This window comes from Ornithodoros turicata, chromosome 4, assembly GCF_037126465.1.
Source record: "Ornithodoros turicata isolate Travis chromosome 4, ASM3712646v1, whole genome shotgun sequence".
Lineage (NCBI taxonomy): Eukaryota > Metazoa > Arthropoda > Arachnida > Ixodida > Argasidae > Ornithodoros > Ornithodoros turicata.
In genome coordinates, this window is record NC_088204.1 from 70780035 (window position 1) to 70800812 (window position 20778).

Below are 20778 nucleotides of genomic sequence, written 5' to 3' on the forward strand. Positions count from 1 at the left end.
GGGTTCGTACCCGCAACAACGCTTAACATCCCCGGTTTATGGAAGAAGAGGGAGTCCAACCCCCTGGTGGCCAGGATGGCGGCTGAGAACCTGATAAGCAACTGATGTCTGCGAACAATCTGGTCCGCTCAAGTCACGAGTCAGTGTGGAAATAAGACCAAGAAATACACTGTTATTTATTTATTTTTTTTACAACATGATCAACGCGCACATTAGACGCGAGACGGTGATCCAACCAGATGTCAAAGTCTTCGACAGCAGACACCCTACGTAGATCTGTGCCGTACAGTTTAGGCAAAAACTGTAGGGCTTACTTTGTTGGTAAACGACACTGCTTCTGTCTTTCCTGTGTTCACTACTTGTGAATGCACCGGTGAAGGCAATCGCAGGTGAAGAGCATCCCGGCGCATTGAATAGTTCATATAGAATAGCTCTTGAGTTGTAGGATGGGAAACGTTTCGGGAGTAAATTAGCTTATTATTTTTTATCCGCTGCTAGCGCCGCGAAGCAACTGCGGACGGGAACTCATGCAGAGAGGACAGCAGGAAGGCGTGGGAGACAGGGGGGTTAGCAGTTTAGAAAGTCTGCCGGAAAGACCCAGAGAAAACCCAATGACATCCTCAACGGCAGAAAACCTCATGACAGATAAGAGCAGGAAGGCAAAAGTAACAGCGTCATTCGGTGGAATCTTTAGGGTTGTATGCAGAGTAAACCATGCGTGAGTTCGCACATTTCAGTTGCACACGTGAGATGTAAACGAATGAGAGCAAAGTAAGCCCAAGGTTGGTAGGAAGAAAGCTAATTTTACATGAGGTCTATTGTCTCGCGAATATTTTCGTTCAGCAAAGGCGGGTTAAAGGTTCTTACGTGTTATAGGTCAAGATGGTGCGTGGGTATTTTAACGAAAACCCGTCGTCGTCCTTTAAAGCGTCATTCCTGACCCTTTGAGACCCATAGCAATGATCAGCAAGGCGCCTAGCCAAAATGTCGGCGGCTCTCGTCCTAAAACTTTTCCTTTAGGATTTCCTCACCGGCGCGGTGGATTGTCTACCATTCTATGTTATGGCTTTTGTTGCCGAAGATGTCGCACACGGCTCGATTCTCCGCTGCTTCGATTAAGTGGGAAAGGGTCACGTGATAAGAGTATAATATTGGAGAAGCATACTCCAGCGTGGGTCTCTAAAACATATGTAAGCAACCTTCTTGAACAGGTTACCGTGCAAGTGCGCAGCTCGCGTACATGAGAAAACATGAGTAATGTTTTCTGACCAAAACATATGACACAAAAACACTTGGATACACCACAAAAACACAAAAACAAAACACTTGGAGAAAAAGCCAAGGTATTTCTGATAATAAACGGGTTGAAGGTTTTGAGGTCCAAGGTAATAAGAATGTTCGCGGGTGTGGAGGCGTTGAAGGATAGCACCTTGCATCGACCGCCAACTAGTAACTTAACTGGCGACTGCCACATTGTGCACCAGTGCACATGTGTCGGATTGGAGACTTTCGAAATAAAAGTTTGTGATGAACTTTTGATCGTACAGCACACATGTCTCCACGCTAGAGGGAACACCGTGCCGCACTTGTGCATATATCCAAGATATGTGCAACTGTTCTACCGTGTGCACTTACAATCACACATTTCTATCAGTGACTATACTGGTTGAGTAAAATCTTAGAGTTTTATCCAAAATGGTTATATGTTCTATTCAGTATTGTATTGTTCTTCCGTCCTTTGAAGCTTTTGGAAGATGCAGTATTGTTCTTCGAACCATTGCCGTCCTGCGCCTGTCCAGTGTACGTTATGTCGTCTGTTTGCTAGGCCCAGGCTGCCTATTCCTCTTTATGTGACCGGCCCTTCTCCCCGTCCTTTTCAGGCTAAGAAGGCTTGCCTCCTGGTTGCAATCGGCCGCTTACAGGAAGGACAAACGCTGCAGGACGCGGCACACCCGATACACGCGATCAGATGATTGCAGGGAAGAAATATGATACGGCGGTCCTCCGTGTTGCAGATGACGCACTTGCTTAGGTCACCTGTATCAGCCTCTATTGGAAAAGGAAACAAGAAAGGATATCAGAAAGAAGAGTTGTGGGACAGCTCAAGTCGCTGCATTGGTTTACCGTTGAAAAGAACCACTTGCACAAAGTAAAAGAATCACACATCAACGGAAGGACGGCTTTGGAAAGCGGAAAGGCTTTGTTTCCTGCTTGTTTTTTCTCTCAAATTAAAGGGGGTCGTGAACTCACCGCGTTTCTCCTACGGCGCTCTGTAGGGAGGGACTATGGTGCGATCATGCTATCTTATCTGACATGGTACTGTTGTATGACTATGGTGCACCTTGCGCATACCACGTCAACGTCGGCTAACCGTCGCTCGCAAACTAATGTGTAGAATGTGTGCTGATAACTCCCACACGTCGCCACACCAGCACTGGACAGCTGTTCCGGCATGTAGAATGTACATTCGTAGAAAAAAAGGGCGTCAAATGATGCACACCTTTGCGAACTGAGAGGGCGTTGCAGCGACACCTTTCCGTGACCGTATTTAATGCGGGGTGTTGCGTGCACTCCCCAAAGGGAGTCATATGTGTGAAGAGCATGAACAGCCCCAAGTGAGTTTGCTATATTCCCTTTTTTGTTTCTGAGAGTGTGTGGCTCATGGTAGACGAAACAGAAAAAAAGGTGGACGTAGTTAATTTAGGTGTTGCTTTAGCGCTTAATGATACCAGATTTCACGTTCGAGGTATGTCAGTTTGTGAGTGATGAAAAAGAGGAAAGATCATACGCGACTCTTTGTCATCTACTCTGCTCTACTCTTGCAGACAATAGGAGATCTCAGTGGGTGCACATCCTACTTTCTGCTCCACGCCGTGGATCCATCTCTCTCACTTTCACTTCCTCCTGGCCTTCTGCGACACTGCGCATCCCTTCCTCACCGCATGCGGCTGCACGTTGCGTTTACCCCAGTTAAGAGCCAGTTTTAATACAGCGGGGATAATACAATTTCTGGGAACCAACTAGGAGTTGACCAGCGTTTTTGCCTTCAATTTATGAACGGATCGTTCCGAAGTCAACAGAAACCTTTAAAGGGTTTATTTCATGGTCTTGTGAATGATGGCTGAACGGACAAAACGTTTTCCAGTTATTGCACCCTCGGTTCTTAACCCCTCAAAATCCGAACAACAAACGGGTTTTCCGGAGTCGCACAAGGGGCGACCAATTGTTCCTGACCTCAATTGATGAATAAGGTGTCGCTGTCACCCGGGGATTATTAAACGGATGTTAAAAATCCCGGAGGAAATCCGAGACCAGTCGAGTGCGAATGTGGTGACATCTCCTCTTTCCAAGATTGACACAGCGGAATGCATGGTCCAAAGAAATTAAAGCAAATATTAAAGTCCAAAACCATTAAAATCCAAAGCAATATTAAACAATTTAGTATTGCATAATAAACAGAGTGTGATTGCACTAACGTCTGTTCTTTGTGAGGTTGATACAGCAGAAGGCATGGTCGAAAACAAAATTACACAATATATTGCATTGTAAACACAATTCCAACTCGGAAATACTGTTCGATTTGCTCGATAGTACTCACTTAACGCAATTTTCGATTTATGAATCCCTCGATTTATGAACGATTTTTCGGGGAACCGAGGGTGTTCATAAATCGAGGGTTGACTGTATATTGTTCTGCCCCAGTTATGAAGCCGGCGCTTTGGCCGCGCGCCATCAGACCTTTGTACCACATGCACTGCGCGAGAACGCGAGACCTTGCAACATATAGGATGCATGCATTCGACCACCACCTTGTTACTCTCCGCAAGGTACTGGGCCCGTGGTCGAGTCCCGCTCATATGTATCAGCGTATCCGTCACTTTTGAGAGTTTCGGTTATCAACCGGCCTCTCCAGCATGCTTTGGTCACCTGAACTGCCATCTCCACCATCACCTTTCATTCTCTACAATTGGCAATGGGGCAGCGCCCACCTTGCTGGTCAGCCCCATCTCAGCATCAGTTCTCTATGTGTGTGTGCACGTGTCATCATCTACTCAGCGCTATGGAAATGTTTCTAGGGTTGACACGCAGAAGCTAACTTAATAGCCGAGAGATATAGCTACCAACCATGACATACAGCATGTAATCTGAACACTTCCTTGGCCCGTTATGCTATCTTAAGAAATGTGTGAGGACATCCATAGATGCTGAAGGTAGTAGCGCCATGCACTTTACGAGAGCTACGCGCTCTCAATTGTATCACCAACCGTAGTGACGGCAGAACACAGCGCCATCTTAGGGCAGACCTATCCACCCCCAAGAGTGGGGAGAGGAGCTGGGACAGAGGAGAAATCAGGGATCGTGTTACTGTTGCATTAAACTCCCATTGCACTAGCCGAGGTTGGTGCATGCAACAGCTACAGGAATCCTCTCTCTGCATATTATAAGGTATCATCAGGATTGAATGGGTTCCGGTTTTGTTTTTGTCGTTGTCAGGGCTCGGATATCATTTTGTTCAGGTGCTCATGATAATGCTTGCATAGTCGTCGTAACGCCCTATACTTACTCATTTTATTTCCTCGCATTATGCCAAGCGAATGTATGCTTTATCAACATACAGGAACGTGTTTCCCGTGATCAGTGAGCGTGGTCGCTATTTCATGAATTGCTTTGCTACTCACTTGGAACTTCTTTTGTTCTGACGTTCTCCGGCAACGAGACAACGTCCGTCAAAGCCCGACGCAGGTCTTGTTCGTCCAGTACGTCAATCAACCCTTCGCCGTTAAGCCTCTTCCGTATCGCTAATTCCACGATGAGGTGATCAATGCCTTGCGCTGTCAGACGGTGTACAAGTGGTGACGACATCAGATGACGCAGCAACACATTGCTGAGATCATCCGATCGACAGATTTCTGCGGTTTGGCGCTGTAAGATCAAGCCTGAGTCGTTATTAGAATAGCCTACTTAAGCACTGAAGCCCAAATCGGATTATCCGGATTATCCGGATACATCTGTGTCAAAGTGAAGCTATTTTGGTAACAAACGGAATGGTCATCACCTCCTGGTGGTCACCTGCTTCTACTACAAAACACGAGGTCCGCGGGCTCCATGTGTCCCGCGATGACCTAGTCTGTGGCGCATGGACCCTTGACAATGAAATAGAACGAAGCTCCCACTCAAAAAAGAAAAAAATGAATTATTGGGAATAAAACCAGATTTTGATGCATTATTTTTGCTCTTACCGGGTGCTGCACCTGTTCATGATAGGCAGAATATACGCATGTGTGCACTTCTTGTGCCTTATGAACCTCACAAGGTTACAGACAGTGATGGGCAAAGTACCTAACCATTGTACCTAAAGTGGAGTACCAAGTAAGGTGCTCCTTAAATACACAAAGGTACTCTTTAAAAGCGGACTGTGACTGTCGTACCGCATCCGACAAGAAGTGTTAAAATGAGGTCACGAAGACGAAAACGCGCAGATCACACAGACTAAACAGACACAGAAAACACAGACTTATCAACACACAGAGAGCGTTAGCTTCGTGTTTTCGTCTTCTTGTTGTCATTTTAGCGTCTTTAGTAGGGTGCAGTCTTATACTTTTTTGTGATTTCTTGTCTGGAGCCCGAGTTTGGGTCCTGGAGTACTTCACGGAAAAGTACTGGGAAAAAGTACTTCAAGTACTCTACAAAGTACATGATTTAAAATGTAGTTAAAGTAACGTACAAGTAATGCAGAAATGCACTTAAAGGGACAGTCGCATTTGGAAATCCTTCTACGAAATCGACACCACTGTGTTCGGCATCGGCCAGCAGTCCACCCGGCAAATTTTTGTCCTTCCGAAAGTACTTAGACATTAACTGAACGAATTTTAAAAGTCAGCGCCACCTCTGTGGCTGCAGAAGCTCCAGCGGCGTGACGTCATTCCATATGGTCAGGAGTGAGAGGGCGGCACGCAGAGGAGGAAAGGCGTCGTCAAGACGCGCTCGTAATTCTATGAGACGCCGGTATATACGGCCGCGGCATTCCTTTCCTCAAAGGTGTGCCATCATTGGCTGGTTACAGAATGACGTCTTCTCTTTTTTCCAGAGAGGCAATTCCGGCATACCCTCAATATCCATCGTCTGCTCTTGTCATGTATTCCGTCGGATAACGGTGTAACTATATACACCGGTATTTCGCGTGGGATTTTCGATACCGTGGTGTGTGGTCCGCGAGGAATTATGTGACAAAGTATTTTCAATCGACCGGAACGTATGCGACCGTCCCTTTAAACTACTATTTGTGCACTTAGTGCTTCAAGTACGTTCCATCATTGAGGGACATAGCAACATGGTCTTCGCGTGCACTTTGGTAAACTGCCACCGTAACCAATGCGAGGATTCTGGCATAGACTGGGCGACACAGGTGCGTCCACATATAGAGACTATGTGGACCTATGTCCGGGACCTATTCAAGTAAACAACGGATATGGGACTTCAAAATTTCGTTATGTACTTGACACAACACTTCGAAATTCATAACGTGAGAGTTCGAACTTTTTTGCACTACAGTCTACAGCTCGTTTACCAAAACATCGTACCTGTGCAAGGGTATTCCTGTGCGCCTGTCTCACGTCCTTGATCGTTTCATCTCCTAGGATGAGGACCACATAAGGACAGTCTGGATACCACCTGGCATGTTCAAGTAGCGGGTCATCGTCTTCATCCCAACTGCACAGAGAGTTCCCGCACTGGAAGCACGTAGTTCGATCATCAGTACCTGTGGAATTAGAAGAATGGCATTCTCGAAGGGCTACACAGTAACACGTGTTTCTCTTGTTTGTTTTCTTTTTCACCCCCATTTTACACCCCCTTTTTTCATTCGAGAGTTCTGCCGTTCTTGTACTCCGTGTTTTCTCTTGTGTCTTTCCCCAAACTCAAGGAAACGCTACCGTATTGGTATATTTCTCGTGCTGTAAAACCTACGGTTTTCAGACTAGTACCGCGACTGCAGAGAAGCCGATATGGACTCACGAGAGGAAAAAAAAAGGTTACGTGTTACCAGTGAAGAAGAATCCTGCCTTGGCCATCTTCTCCTTGTTTCCCTTGGCATTTCTTGGGTAAGACTCAAAAGACGACTCCCTGCTTGCTAACGTGGCATAGTGTGGGTGAACTGGTCTCGAATGAGGAACGGTGTATGCGTTCCTCGATGCCGCATATTGCTCTTGCTGGACGAGACCTGAGCTGCTCAGCCCCAAAATGTCTGGCGTACGCTCATCTGGAAAACACGAGCGCGGGTACACATTATCGCCTATAAGAACACCAAGCGGGCAGGTATTTTGTCGGTACGGGCAGAAAATTCGTCAATTGATGGGAGCATGTCTTCTAACGTAGCAATGCAAACGCCAGTAATGTTTCCGAGGTCTATTCATGGATGCCGAAACGGGAGGGTGTCTTACTTTGTATGGGATTTTCACTGCCATGTGCATGGGAGTTTGTTGCCCCGATACGTTCATATTCGACTGTGTAACCTTGTGGTTGAGCGCATGGGACCATGCTGGTCATCCGTGAGTCACGGTTGTTGCCTTGAAAAAAAAATTGCGGGTCAGTTAGCGGTGTACGACTGCATGTTCACTGAGCACATTCGAGCATGCAAACCTAATGCAAGCTAACTGATGTAGTAGAGATATGCCTTCACAGTGCAGATGTACTCACGATCTATTACGGAACGAATGTAGTCACAGCTCGGACACCATTTCTCGTGTTCCGTGTACGGGTCGTCAAAAGGCTCCCAATGGATAAGTCTTAACCCGCAGTAGAAACACAAGGTTGTATCGCTTTCACCTGCAACAGAACAAAGATTGTGTCTCATAAGTCGGCGGAATGTAATACCACATGTATCTTGCGGGGTCAGATATCCCGGCTTGCCAGTTTTCGGGAAAGACAACAGGGTCAGCTCGAAGGATACATGAAAGGGGGCGAAAAATCACAGTGGCGACACTACAAACAAATATGTACCTATTCCGCTTCTTTAAACAATTAGGAACGTGTTGAATTCGTGCAGTATTCACGTCTTTTTGCAAATGGACCGTTTGCGTGAGATGTGGCGCCCTCTCGAGTGTCGTCTGCTACTGGGTGAAACCAAATGCACGTGAGGAAGTGCCGCACGGTTTCGTTTTCGGACACCATCGGACCTCAATCGTTAATGTGAAGGGGCTCATTATTTTATTCCCCACATCCCCACCAGCAATGGGGTAGAGTATCGCCTCTGGCGATGAACCTCCCCACTCTCCATCTCAAAATAAAGTTGTTGTTGTTTTTGTTTCGTTTTCGTGTCCTTTGTTCCAGTGTACTGCTTGTGTCCACTTCTTGAGTATCAATCTCAGGTTTCGAGCCCTGTTTCTACTGCTTCTTTCTGTACAATCTTTAAGAGTCCGTTTGATGTATGCAACATGACCCTGGAGCCCGCAATGCCATCCCATGCCAGACCAATATGCTGTGCTCCACTGTTTTGAAGAAGTGAAAGAAGATTCTCGCACTTGTTGAGTTCAGTGCCAACGCCACCTAGATACAGAAGGCTTGCTTATTTCCTCCTCTCCCTCCTTCGCGACGTGAACATATATAGCCAGAAATCGTCTGCTACTGCAATTCGCCGTTCTGCGAATTCAAGAACCCGCAAATGACTGCAGCTTACTTGGAACCTGCAGACCCGAATATTTAGACAAAACGTGCGACACACTTTCCAGAAAATCAGTTTTGAGCAAAATTGGGGCCGTTTTGCGCTTAGTTTTCAATTTTTTCCATTTAGTACGCGGGGACGTACAATCACCACTCGCAGATGACGGTGGTTCGTGTTCATGGCCATGACCGGTGCAAGCACGTTCGTGATTGGCTGCCACCGTTGAGAACACGATCCTGATTGGCTGACTATTAGGTGTTACGTCACGTTGACGAGTAAGCAGGCTTTCTCTGTCTAGGTGGTGTTTGCGGTGCAGCGATGGTGCAGCCATTCTGCATTAAAGCTTCTCGTTATCATTCCCGAGTCATTTCCCTCCATTTTTGGTGCCGAAACCCGAGAAGCGTAGCCTAGCACTCACTGACGGAAGGATTCCAGGAACGGGAAAATGGTATATTGTAGCATTAGCGTAGTAATGGTTCCGGCTGCTGTTTTCAGCCAGAACGGGAGCCATGTATGCGCTGTGCATTCGCATGCGAAATGGTCCATACAGAGACCCAAAAATGCTTCAGAATGTAGTAAAATGGCACGTTTATACATCACCTCTATCTCGTGCCGTTTTTAAAAACAGTAAAACCTTTAAAGTAGGGCTCCGCAAAAAAATCACCAGAAAGGATGTTGTATATCCGTAATCTTTGGGATTTCAGGAACATGTGTACGAAATATCTCGGTCCAAAACTGCGCATATTTTACTCAAACGACTTTATTACGAAGCGAGCGCTTCGCTTCTGTGAAGCGAGAGGTCGCTGAAAGCAATACGCAGCTGACATCATTCGGCATCCGACAAGGAACAAAGAAGGCAGGCTTGGAAGCAGGCGACAATGCAAGGTGACGTCACGGTACCCTCCTCCGGACGAACCGCCGTAGTATGCAGCTGTGTTTTCTGCTCTTCGTATTTAAGTTTCGGTTTGCAATTGTCATCATTTACGAATTAATTACTCTTGCAAAATGAATGCTAATGTTGTATTCGGTATGCAGGAGTTGGTTCGTGTTCGGTGTGATGCTCACCAATTTTTTTTTTTCGAATTCTTGGGAAGACTTCCTTTAAAATATTACTCTTTTTCGTGTATGTCATCACCTGTAAATGCTCAGCAAGCAAAGGTGTGCAGCCGCATCTGTTGACAAATATCCTCCACTGGCCACTGATCTCTATCTCTAACAATACAATTCTATATGTAGAGGAGGTGGTGTCCCTCTACATGAGTCCTGACCGGCGATGATGGAATGTCCCAGCGGGCAGATGGTCGTGGCCTCACGCTAGGACGGTGCCGGTAGAACTGCCGTGCCAGCGCCGTAGCGCGTGGCAGCAGAGGCACGTCTTCGTCATCACACACGGGCCGCCACATCACTCCCCCCCTCAGACGCGGAGCGGTGTAGAGCTGGCGGTTGAGATTCCGCGTCGATACAGGAAGAGGAGGAAGACGGGCGACACGCAGTACAGGGACGGCTGGTCTTGCGTCTTGTGATGAGTGGGCAGAAGTGGTGGGCTGAACGGTGCGGACAAGAGCTGGCCGGGAGGGTTCCAGGGGCGGGCCAAGGCGGAGAGCATGCATGTAGGCCGAAGTGATAAGAGAGTGGGGCGACAGAACCGCGACCGGTTCGTGAGCGTTGAGCTCGTAGTGTTTCACCACGGAGAGTGCCGGGGAGGACCATCGTGAAGCACGTGGAGACCGGGAGTAAAACTCACTGTGGCCTCCGTGCGTGACCCCGGTTGAACGTTGGTCCCGGTGCCCCTTGACCGCAAGTGGATGGACTGGACTGCCACTATGTTGCACAAAAGCCAGGTGGGAAGGCGAGGCGGGCAGGGTTCCTTGACCGCTGGCGTAGCAGATGCGGGTGGCGCGGTCGACAGCGGCGTACCGCGACCGGTACAGGAGCGTGATGCTCGGGAAGGTGCCGCTGGTGGTAGCCCGAGGAGTGCCATCGTGAAGCGTGTGGCGACGTCCGCCGGTGCATTTCAAGCCCCGACGACTCTCTCCTGATCAAATGAAGGTAGCCCGCAGTGAATTTGAGCACATGCTCGCCATTGGAATCGTCCGCGCCTCCTCTAGTGACTGGGCAACGCCTCTTCATATGGTCCCCAAAAAAAACGGGGACTGGCGTCCCTGCGGAGACTACAGGGCTCTCAACGTCATCACCAAGCCCGACCGCTACCCCTTGCCCCATATTCAAGACTTTTCTTTCCACCTCGCCGGCATGAAGTTTTTCAGCAAGATTGATTTAACAAAAGCATATCATCAGATCCCTGTAGCCCCCGAAGACGTCCCCAAAACCGCCATTATAACACCCTTTGGATTATTCGAGTTCTTGCGCATGCCCTTTGGGCTGCGCAATGCAGCCCAAACGTTTCAACGATTCATTGACTCTGTTCTCCGCGGACTGCCTTTCACGTTCGCTTATATGGACGATCTGCTGGTTGCCAGTGCGACCGAACAGGAGCACCACGACCACCTCCGCCAGGTTTTCTCCCGCCTCGATGCTCATGGCATCGTTATCAACCTACAGAAATGTGAGTTCGGAAAGACATCTCTAGAATTCCTTGGACATCACGTTCGGGTCACCAAATGTAGAGGAGGTGGTGTCCCTCTACATGAGTCCTGACCGGCGATGATGGAATGTCCCAGCGGGCAGATGGTCGTGGCCTCACGCTAGGACGGTGCCGGTAGAACTGCCGTGCCAGCGCCGTAGCGCGTGGCAGCAGAGGCACGTCTTCGTCATCACACACGGGCCGCCACATATTCCCTTAAGTTACCATTAGTACAATGCCGTGTCTATCTAATACATGACATCCCGCATGGCAGGCCAATTCCATACACGAACCTGGCAGGAGAGATTTATTTATTTTTTCTTGTCGTGCATGTCTGCCTCACTTCGCTGGCCAGAGGACGCTCAGTTTCCAGGTGAGGTAAAAGCCATGGTGGCTCGTCTAGATAGGGAGCCATGGTGGCTCCCTATCTAGACGCTGTCTTGTTTTGGTGGTAAAGTATTCTGCGCACATGGTGGAATGTCACCAACTGGCCGAGATGTAACGTTAATGTAATGTTGAGCTCAGGGTCCAGGTGTAGAATGAAGACACACGACAAAACCTTGCCAACATGGGAACCAAGATATCCTCCTCTTGCTCGCAATGTTGGTCATAAGAGGAACATGGAAAGTCTCGAAAAATATATCAGGAGAAGTAGAAAGTAGGATTACAAGCCGCGAGATATATGCTCTCACAAAAAGTACGAGCGCAGCATGCATTCCTGGTGCACAGAAGGCCTCTCAATCTTGTCGGTCCCAAAAAGCTGCTTCCCTGGGCTTCCGGTCTGTGTTGGTGAGTCTTCTGTCCGATAGCGAGACGCGCCTTCTTTTCCCCTCGTCTCTCTCTCTTTTTTTTCGGTTATATTCGTCACCGGTCGTCCCGGGTGAGTTCCCAGTGTCTGCTATGGCTAGTCTCGCCTTCCTTACCCGCGTCCGGGTCTGTGGCGAAACCGTAATGGCCGAAATGTTTTGGGGACACGCCGTGTGATGTCGAATTTACCAAACCTGAATGCCCTCGAGCTTCGGATAGTCCAGCAGTAACGCCGGCAAAACTTTCATTCTTACGAGGGCGCGCCGCAGACACAGCATGACACGAGGCCATCCGTAGAATCGTCGACGGAGGATGAATTGCCGTCATCGCCGTCACCTGGCCGCGTGGGAAACAGTCTTCATGTGTAGTGCAAATGTTGAGAGCCTCACAGCGAAAATCTGGTATTGCTACTTCAGTTCAGGTGTCCTTGCGGCAAATGCGTCCCGATGCCGACGGCAGAGGAATGAGCCATCTTGTTCACCTCTGGCTGACGTTTCCAAGATAAACTGTGTTCACTTGGGCACTCAGCTTTGGCGGTGAGAAGCGTGACGCGAACATCTGTGCCCACATTGTGCGATGCACCGTAAGTTCTGCATTTCTCAAACAGTTCTAATAGTGGAGTTCTGAATATGATGTACTTCTTGTGGTCTGGTGAAGCAGAGGGCATAACACTACAAATTCTGCCTCGATGCCAATACATACAAATTAGACGAGCATTTAGTATCTGCGAACTTGTATCAGCAGGCTATGTACCATTCAAAACTGTCATCTTGAGGTTCCCGATATGACTCAACGGCTGGTTCTACCAATGGTGAAGATATTGTCCCATCATGCACCTACAAGGAATGGAGAAGTTACAATTTTAAACAAACAAGCGCTTGTCACACCACTGAGCATGAGGGTGTATGGACAATGGGTGTTGAAATCACCCTGTAGAGAGGTTGAGAGGGGTTGACGGTAAATCATCCGTTTGCATGCTTTTACTTTCGATTTTCACTTCCTTGTCAGTCGCGATGGAAGCCTGTGTCGCTGATATAAATGAAGAGTACGGTCAGTGTCTAGCACGCAATTTATCTCATACTTACATTCTGCTGCGAGAGCGCAGGGCTCCCCAGGGGAAGGGTTCCGTTTGGTACATTGCCTAGCGTAGGCATCACAAAAGAAATCTGAATTTGAAATGAACTATATATATGTGTGTGTGTGTGATATTCCCGTGTATCGGTAAATACATTCCTCGTGTGCACTGGTGTTCGCATCGTCAGACGTCGCAAGGAGAAACACTGGTGTCAGGACTGCGGTCTGTTCGAGACATTTTCGACCATCCGCTGCTACCATTTCGCACGACTCGTCAGAGAAATGGGCTGAGCAAATACGGCGAGGATCAGGAATGTCTTAACCAAGCGCTTGCAAGCACTTTCGTTTCCGCGCATTATCCGTTGGAAACCTGTGGCACACTTGTCGAAACAGCACACTTGGTGTATCCCCGAACATTACAGTAGATACCTGGCACCGCTGTCAGGTTCTGTTCAATTTCGGCAGAAAATTATCTAATTAGGCAGGAAATTATCGGCAGGTAATTAGCAGCCGGTCATAAGTTCATCGTATGTTACTTAGGTATCACATGACGGGAGTACTCCGATCATGACTTTTTTAGCTGTTGCGGGGCTCAACCTGCCGTCGGATTTAATTTTCCTAATTAATACTGTGCAATAATTAACGCTCTTCTAGTGCTTAGGCTCTGTGTGCAGCATCACACAGACAAACACTACCAGGTTTCCAGTTCGAACACAGAAACAGGAGCGTAAAATTTCCTTTAACACACGAAAGTGCCCGCAAACACGCTTGTCCTCGATTAAGTACGTAAACTTTCGGTGGTGAGTGTGAGTTCTGACGCAACTAATATGCATGGAACACCGTGTTGTACTCTGCCTGTACGGACACGTCCGGCGCCAACCCAGAAGATACATTCCATGACATTATTGTAGACGTCTGTAATGATATGTCTGTCACCGTCTGCATGTTGCAGGGATACCAGGGGTACGAACACCAGGGGCGCCATCCAATGTAATGTATTGCTGCATAGACGAAAGCGTGCCGGGCAAATGCAATGCATTCTGGGTAGGTCATGGTCGCACATCACAGCATACGTTGTGAACTTGAAGATGGGCGCACCCGTAATCGGCGGCTATACCGCTTGTAAACAATACGTCTGCCCTTTCTGTGCGCCGCTTTGGAAATTTTTTAATCGCGGTAATTATTTATATCCATAATCCTCTAATGAAACGCGTAGTTTTGTACATGAGGGCTCGTGCTGCTGACCACTTCCAAAAATGTGATGACGACCCCGTGTTACGACTAACTCAGCTGACGTGATCTGATAAATGTGCTACAATGTCGCCGAAGAAGCATCGTATAGTTTACGCTGGAAAAAGACGTCCATCTCCTGACTTTATGCCGATCGGAATATGTCGGTAAGCGCTAAGACAATATACAAACAAAGTCACATGACCTCAAAATGACATTGCCTATGACGTGTGACTATGACAAGATGGCGGTCTTTTGCGAACAGCACCCGCTTGAGGGTAGTTACAACAATGGCTGGTTTGTGTCATCCCTGTGGGTACGAACGTGTATTACAGTCAGCCGACGGATGCTCCCACAGCCGTAGTGGTTCAGGGAAAATGGAGGGCCTCCAAACCATGTGATCTCCAGGAGCCATTGACATCGCTTCTCGGATCGTAGCGCGGGACAAAGCGAGTGCAGGTCCAGAGTGAAGTGAGCATCCGCAGAGTGACCTCCTTTTTTAACCTCCTCCCCCTTCTCCTCTCAGGTTTTTCATTTGCACTCAACTTGCCCTCTTGCTATAACATTGGAAGGTGTTGCTCAAAAGCGGGGGACGAAAAGCGATGAAAGTTTATAAAGCACAAATTTATTTGCCGTCATGAATTGTCAGAGAAAAGTAACACTATGCATACACATGTCTTGCAACAGGCTTCACTGGATCATTACGTGTTCCAACACTGAAGAGCATTTTATGGTTAAGTTTTCAGCGATGGCCACGTGAACGCTGAGCTGTTTCTTTATAAAGAACACGGAGAGCTGTTCTTTTCAACCTAAATCTGGCACGGGAAGCAACCCACTGTGAGCTGGTCGCCGCACAACGGCCTATTATTGGTAGCTGAGTCTGCCAAGTCACTTACTTCAATCCGTTGTGTGCAGGCAATACATGCTGATTTCCTATTTAAACATCAAAACACACGTGTGACAAGCGTTCGACGATTACAGCAAATGCGACGAGACCCAAGCAGCACAATGTACTGAAAGTCGAGTGCAACAGGAGTGGACGGTATGTGTGTTATCAATGTTCTTTAGTTTCAAGTGTGTCTCCAAGGCCATCCACCTGCCCGTGCTCCCCTGTTGCACTTGGCTTTCAGTACATTGTGGTCCTTGGGGAGAGACAACTACCCAACCAGCACAATGTACTGAAAGTCGAGTGCAATAGGGGTGGACGGGTAGGTGGAAGGCCTTAAACAGACTCGTATAACTAAAGAACATCGATAAGACACATACCGTCCACCCCTATTGCACTCGACTTTCAGTACATTGTGCGGCTTGGGTAGCACAACCAGCATACGTCACGTAAGCTGATTAGCAGCACTCAAACTCTACAGATTACAGCACCGCACATAAACAACCTGTTTTTGCAAATAATCTACGTCACAACGCCAGATGTCACAACCAGTCGTCGGCAAAACAAGCCACGTGCGCTGGCAGCCAGCGATCACATGCGTTGTTTTGATAGTGGTTCCCGATGATGGATGTCATTGCGCGAAGGTGATGCGAGGCAGATGCTACCCTGACCTCATCTCGCGAAATCCACGAAGTTACAAGACGGCAACACCAAGGTGGGCTTGTTTTGCCAACGATCCGATCTTTTCCAATCACATGACATCTTGATGTGACGTGTCGGGGCAGGTGGTCTATTGAAATGCCTCGAACGTTAGTGAATGAATTGTAATACATTTCACACGACAGACCTGCATTGCTTCCTTGAGTGGGAAGCAGCAAACTTGTCTTACCGTTCATGGGCGGGAAATCGGAAGAAGGAATGACGACTTCCACACGAAGGATTTCTCTATATCCTTTGGCGGTGCAATGATTTCCTGAGATGTCCTCCTTCTTTCCACTATTCTGTGATCAGCTGGATCAATCACTCCGTTTTCGCATCGTCCGTTCACGATAGTTCGCCACAATCTAATTCGGAAGCATTCGAAGACGTCGAAGCTGCCCGCCAGCACAGAAATTAACGGTCGTAGCGGACAAGACGCGAACGACTGGACACGTTTCCCGTCTCGGACGTCTCTCCTCAATCAAATGATTCTCACCCAATCGACGTCAGGAGCTCTCACAACAATGTTTTTAAGGTTCATCAGCAACAAGACAGCTATCGCAGCGAATACGGATCATCTTCACGGACCCTACGCCAGTGGCGGCACTATTTTCGAAGCGATAGGCTTTTGTTGAGCTTCCGACGACTGGTATTACCCTATTGGTCGAGAAAACTCACGTGACGTCCAGTGTCAGACCGACCGATGCAGGAAGGCAGAGTAGCTCTTATTTTGTTATTTTGTTGATGACGTGGCTGATTAATCTCGCCAATCACAGGGTCCCCCCTTCCTGTTCGCTTCTCCCTCCTTCTCCTCTGCTGTTTTGGATCGCGTACACTCTTCAAAATGAAATAATAATGTACGCCTTTTTTGTGACAATTATGAACAGCATAAGTGTCACATAAAGGTGTACGCCTCCCGTTTTGAACAATCAGGGAAGATAACGATAGCACGCTGCTATAGCCAACCACCATTCGGAACGATATCATTCTGTTTCATGATTTATTCAAAACAGGGGGAGAAGCCTATCCGGGACATGCATAATGTGTCCGAGATGGACGCATTCCCCCATTTCCGGCAAATAAGGACACAGTAGTGTGTAGTAGATTCGACTGCACAGACATATGCATTCACAGATGCAACATGACAGATAACAACATGCCCAATTCAGGGTTGCGGAATGGGGTCTCCCATTCCGTTCCAATTCCATTCCGAGGAATGGAGATTTGCGATAATTCCATTCCTCGGAATGAAAAGGTATGGTCAGTTCCCACTCCTGGAATGACTTGGCAACCCAATTCCATCCCGTTAACTCCCTCAATAAACGAAAAGGACCGGTAACCATACTGGCAAGTCCAGCAGTGCTATAGAAGATTGACATTACCAAGCACGGAAAAGCACAAAGACAAGGTTATTTCACTCTTGGCCGTGTGGAGGTCCGGTGCAAAGGGTGCGAGGGAAGAAACCAGCACGTTGAAACCGAAACTGTCACCAGGGCACCCAAACCATTCCATTCCCATTCCTAGGACAGTTTCCGCCATTTCATTCCAATTCCATTCCGGGCTCTGCTAAATCTGGAATGATTCCGGAATCATTCCAACTCCGGAGTGGCAACTCCGCAAGTCTGATGCCCATATCCTTTTGCTGCTTGTGTAGGCATTCGGTTGAAAGGGCTCGTCAGTGAGGCACTTGTTGGCACTGGTTGTTCAGCTGGTGTGCAAAAAGATGAAGATCACCCAAGTGATCGGAGTACGTTATCCATGCAGATGCTTCTCTGGAGAAGATATGACTTGAGTGCTCATACCTGAGCATGAAAGATCAGAATACGAATCAGAAACGTGAAAAAAGAAACTTCTGTCAGCCACAAAACAAAAGTATGCTATGTATATGCCACAGGTGTGGCGCTATGCGCCAGAAGGGAATACGAACTGACTCACCTGGTATCGAGTTGGTAGCGGAAAAACGCTATATTGGTTCATCTTGAACCGTTGTCGCACCAAAGAAGCGAAACAGACATGCCACACATATATATCTTTCAGGGATTGACTTGCAGAAGTATGCGAGTGCCCCGAGCTCTTTAGACTTTCGATACTGCAAACATTTCAAGTGAAAAACACTAAAAAAACATCCGAAAAATTTCCACAATATACGATGAAATTGCTCCGGCACCGCCGGCACACCGTCGCCCGGCTTGCGCGACACCGAAAGTTCTAAATTTGTAACCGACCAATCAGAGCTTGCGTACCAGGGCCGCGAGAACAGGAGCCAATCGGCAGAGGAGGGTAGAGAAGTCGTGTTGTGACGTAAAAATTTTAACGTTTCATGACGTTTGAAGACGCGGAAGCTTTCAGCGCCTCAGTTTATCCCGCAATGGGACTCGCGAGACCCTTAAAGTGCCACTCCGGACTCAGAAAAAAAAGCGTTTATCTTATTTAGCCCACCAAATGAAGGTGCCTCAAGGATTATATACGCGAAATTTCAATCCTGTTTACGAACGCTGTGCATTTCTGTCAATTTTCGAAGATCTGCTGAGTCTCCACAAGTTTCGATGACGCGATGAGCGGGCGACGTAATCATAAGCCCACAAATTACAATGAGGGCATGTTCTGGAGAGGGCACTCGTCTCCTCGCAACGACGGCGGCGTTCGGGGTGTATCACGTGGTGTAGAAGTCACGTGACACTGATCGAAAGAGAGGAAAATGAGTGAGATGGCTTCTCCCTTTTTTGTGTTCTCTCGAAGATCGGAGCAGTCGGATGATATGTCACGCGGGGCTCCGCTAACGGAGTGCAACAAGTGAGCCCCTCGGAAGACACGAAGGGCACCAACGTTGCCAGATGAGAGCAGGGCGCTCCGCCGGAGCCTACCATGACGTCACAGTTCTAAAAAAAAAGTTAAATTTCTCTAGCTTTCGCGTCACGTAGAGCCGAAATATTTAGCAGGTATGTAAAGTTTGACAAGAGTATTTCAGAAACATAACATGGGTAGGATTCTGAAGACACGAGATTTAGTCCGTAGTGGCACTTTAAGAGTACTCTCTGCGGCATGCAAATGACGACTCTCCCTCCGGTTGCCAGAGGGCGCTACCTGATTGGACATCTCCGTGTGACGTTTTCTCTGATTTCCGGAGGGAGAATCTGGGCATGTTCCCAACGTCTTGACTCTTCTCTTGCGATGCATTACGTCCAATCGTACAAAAGCTGCCCCATTAATTCGCACCCGGTTCTTGGCGCTGCTGTCGGCGATAAACGATCAGTAAGACGAGCGCGAAAGTTTCGGAATCCACTAAGACGAATCCGAGAGTCCCTTTAACGTTTCTCATGAATGATGCATGGAGCAACGTTTCAGATTGCATACGGCTGGTTCTACAACTTGTTCGCGAGAAAGAATAACAGTGTAACTACGCAACTTACCTGTGTAGAAAAGTCCAGCGTCAGCCAATTTGTGAGGGTTCAACAGTGTGGTAGCAGGGTGAGGGAATCTGTTGAATGTAGCGTATCTTGCGTCGAAGCTCTCGTACCTGCGTTAAAAAATGGCCTCAGGGTACGTATACTACGCTGCAGACTTGTGCCCGTTACCAAAAAATAGGAACTAAATACCGTTACCCGTTACTTCAGAAAAAAGTAACTAAATACGTTACTCGTTACCAACATACAAAAGTAACGAGCTCTCGTTGCTCACAGATAACGAGTTACTTTTACGTTACCGCCGCATAGTTAAAGGAGCCAACAAACATGCCCTCACTTGCCTTCAACTCATTAATAATGAGAAATTGCACTTCACAAGAAGCTGATACTCGAAATTTACATCAGTGATCTTCGTTCTCTTTCGTGTGAAGACATCTGCTGCCGAAGTGGGGGTGATCGGAGGTTATGAAAACACAAGAAAAGACACCGGTTTTCGTGCCACCGATCCCCAAAGGTTCCCAAAAACAGACGAGGGGCTGCGCCATAATTCAAGGCGCTCAGAAGCTTAGCAAACACAAGAAAATGCTAGAAGTCGAAAGACGTTTTTTGTAGCCATAGCACAATTGGTGCCCGTTCTTGGGAGGGAATGATGGTCGGAGATTGCGGAAACAAGAGAAAAGACAAGGGCTTTCGTTTAAGACGATTCAGCACGTCAACAACACATCCAATGAGGGACTGCGATGAGTCACACGTGGTCGTGGGTCAGCAGGGCCACGCATTGCGCCACACGGAGTGCCAAAATGTGCTCCCCCGCGCTGAAGAAAAGGAACGAATAACGTCAGTAACGAGTTACCAATTTTTGTAACTGATTCCGTTACTATTACTATTTTTTAAAAAGTAACTGAATCGTTACTTCGTTACCAAAAAGAGTAACCGTTACCAAGTAACGAGTTACTTGTAACGAGTTAGGCACAACTCTGCTACGCTGCTTCAACACGAATTTGGCGCGGTTTGTACACCACCGCTATGGCTCTAGCTCATGGTCTCACTGCCCACGATGACCTCTTCTGTGGCCCGCGAGCACTTTACCACCAAACAGAAGGAAGCTACCCCATAAAAACTAGAAAACAAGTATTATTAATAAAATCAGATTTTAAGGCATTATTTGTGGCCTTGCCCGGAGCACCACTCTCCGTGTGCAATGCAGAATTTTTGCATGTGAGCACTTCTTGCGCCTCATGAACCTCACCAAGCTACGCAAACAGCACCTGGCCTTCGCGTGCACTTTGCTGAGCTACCACTATAACTCCAGTGAAGATTATGATGGCCTCTTCATATTTCTGAGGTCACACAGTGGCACACTAACAAAACAGAGACGGAACAGTTATGTACAAAGGGTATTGTATCTTAATTTTTAAGAGTCATATTAAGGTAG

At 47.7% G+C, this 20778-nt stretch overlaps 2 protein-coding genes across 2 annotated transcripts in view; both read right to left on the reverse strand.

The window, feature by feature from the left end:
* LOC135391810 (E3 ubiquitin-protein ligase XIAP-like) overlaps positions 1-20778 on the reverse strand; it is a 235725-nt gene that overhangs the window by 143793 nt on the left and 71154 nt on the right. The window lies entirely within an intron of this gene.
* LOC135391811 (E3 ubiquitin-protein ligase XIAP-like) lies at positions 153-19456 on the reverse strand. Its single transcript, XM_064622282.1, has 7 exons — positions 19350-19456; positions 7696-7824; positions 7440-7565; positions 7043-7258; positions 6582-6760; positions 4680-4923; positions 153-2049 (listed from the first exon to the last, which is right to left on the reverse strand). The coding sequence occupies exons 3-7, from the start codon at positions 7543-7545 to the stop codon at positions 1877-1879; spliced, it is 918 nt and encodes a 305-aa protein (XP_064478352.1). The 5' UTR covers positions 7546-7565; positions 7696-7824; positions 19350-19456; the 3' UTR covers positions 153-1876.

Bases quoted from the DNA above. Each gene is read 5' to 3' on its own strand.
- LOC135391811 (XM_064622282.1), bottom strand. From the start codon at position 7,545: ATGACCAGCATGGTCCCATGCGCTCAACCACAAGGTTACACAGTCGAA. The intron at 7,259-7,439 runs GTAAGACACCCT...CGTGTTTTCCAG, and splicing joins CAGTGAAAATCCCATACAAA to ATGAGCGTACGCCAGACATT. The intron at 4,924-6,581 runs GTACGATGTTTT...TTGATCTTACAG, and splicing joins ACAGGAATACCCTTGCACAG to CGCCAAACCGCAGAAATCTG.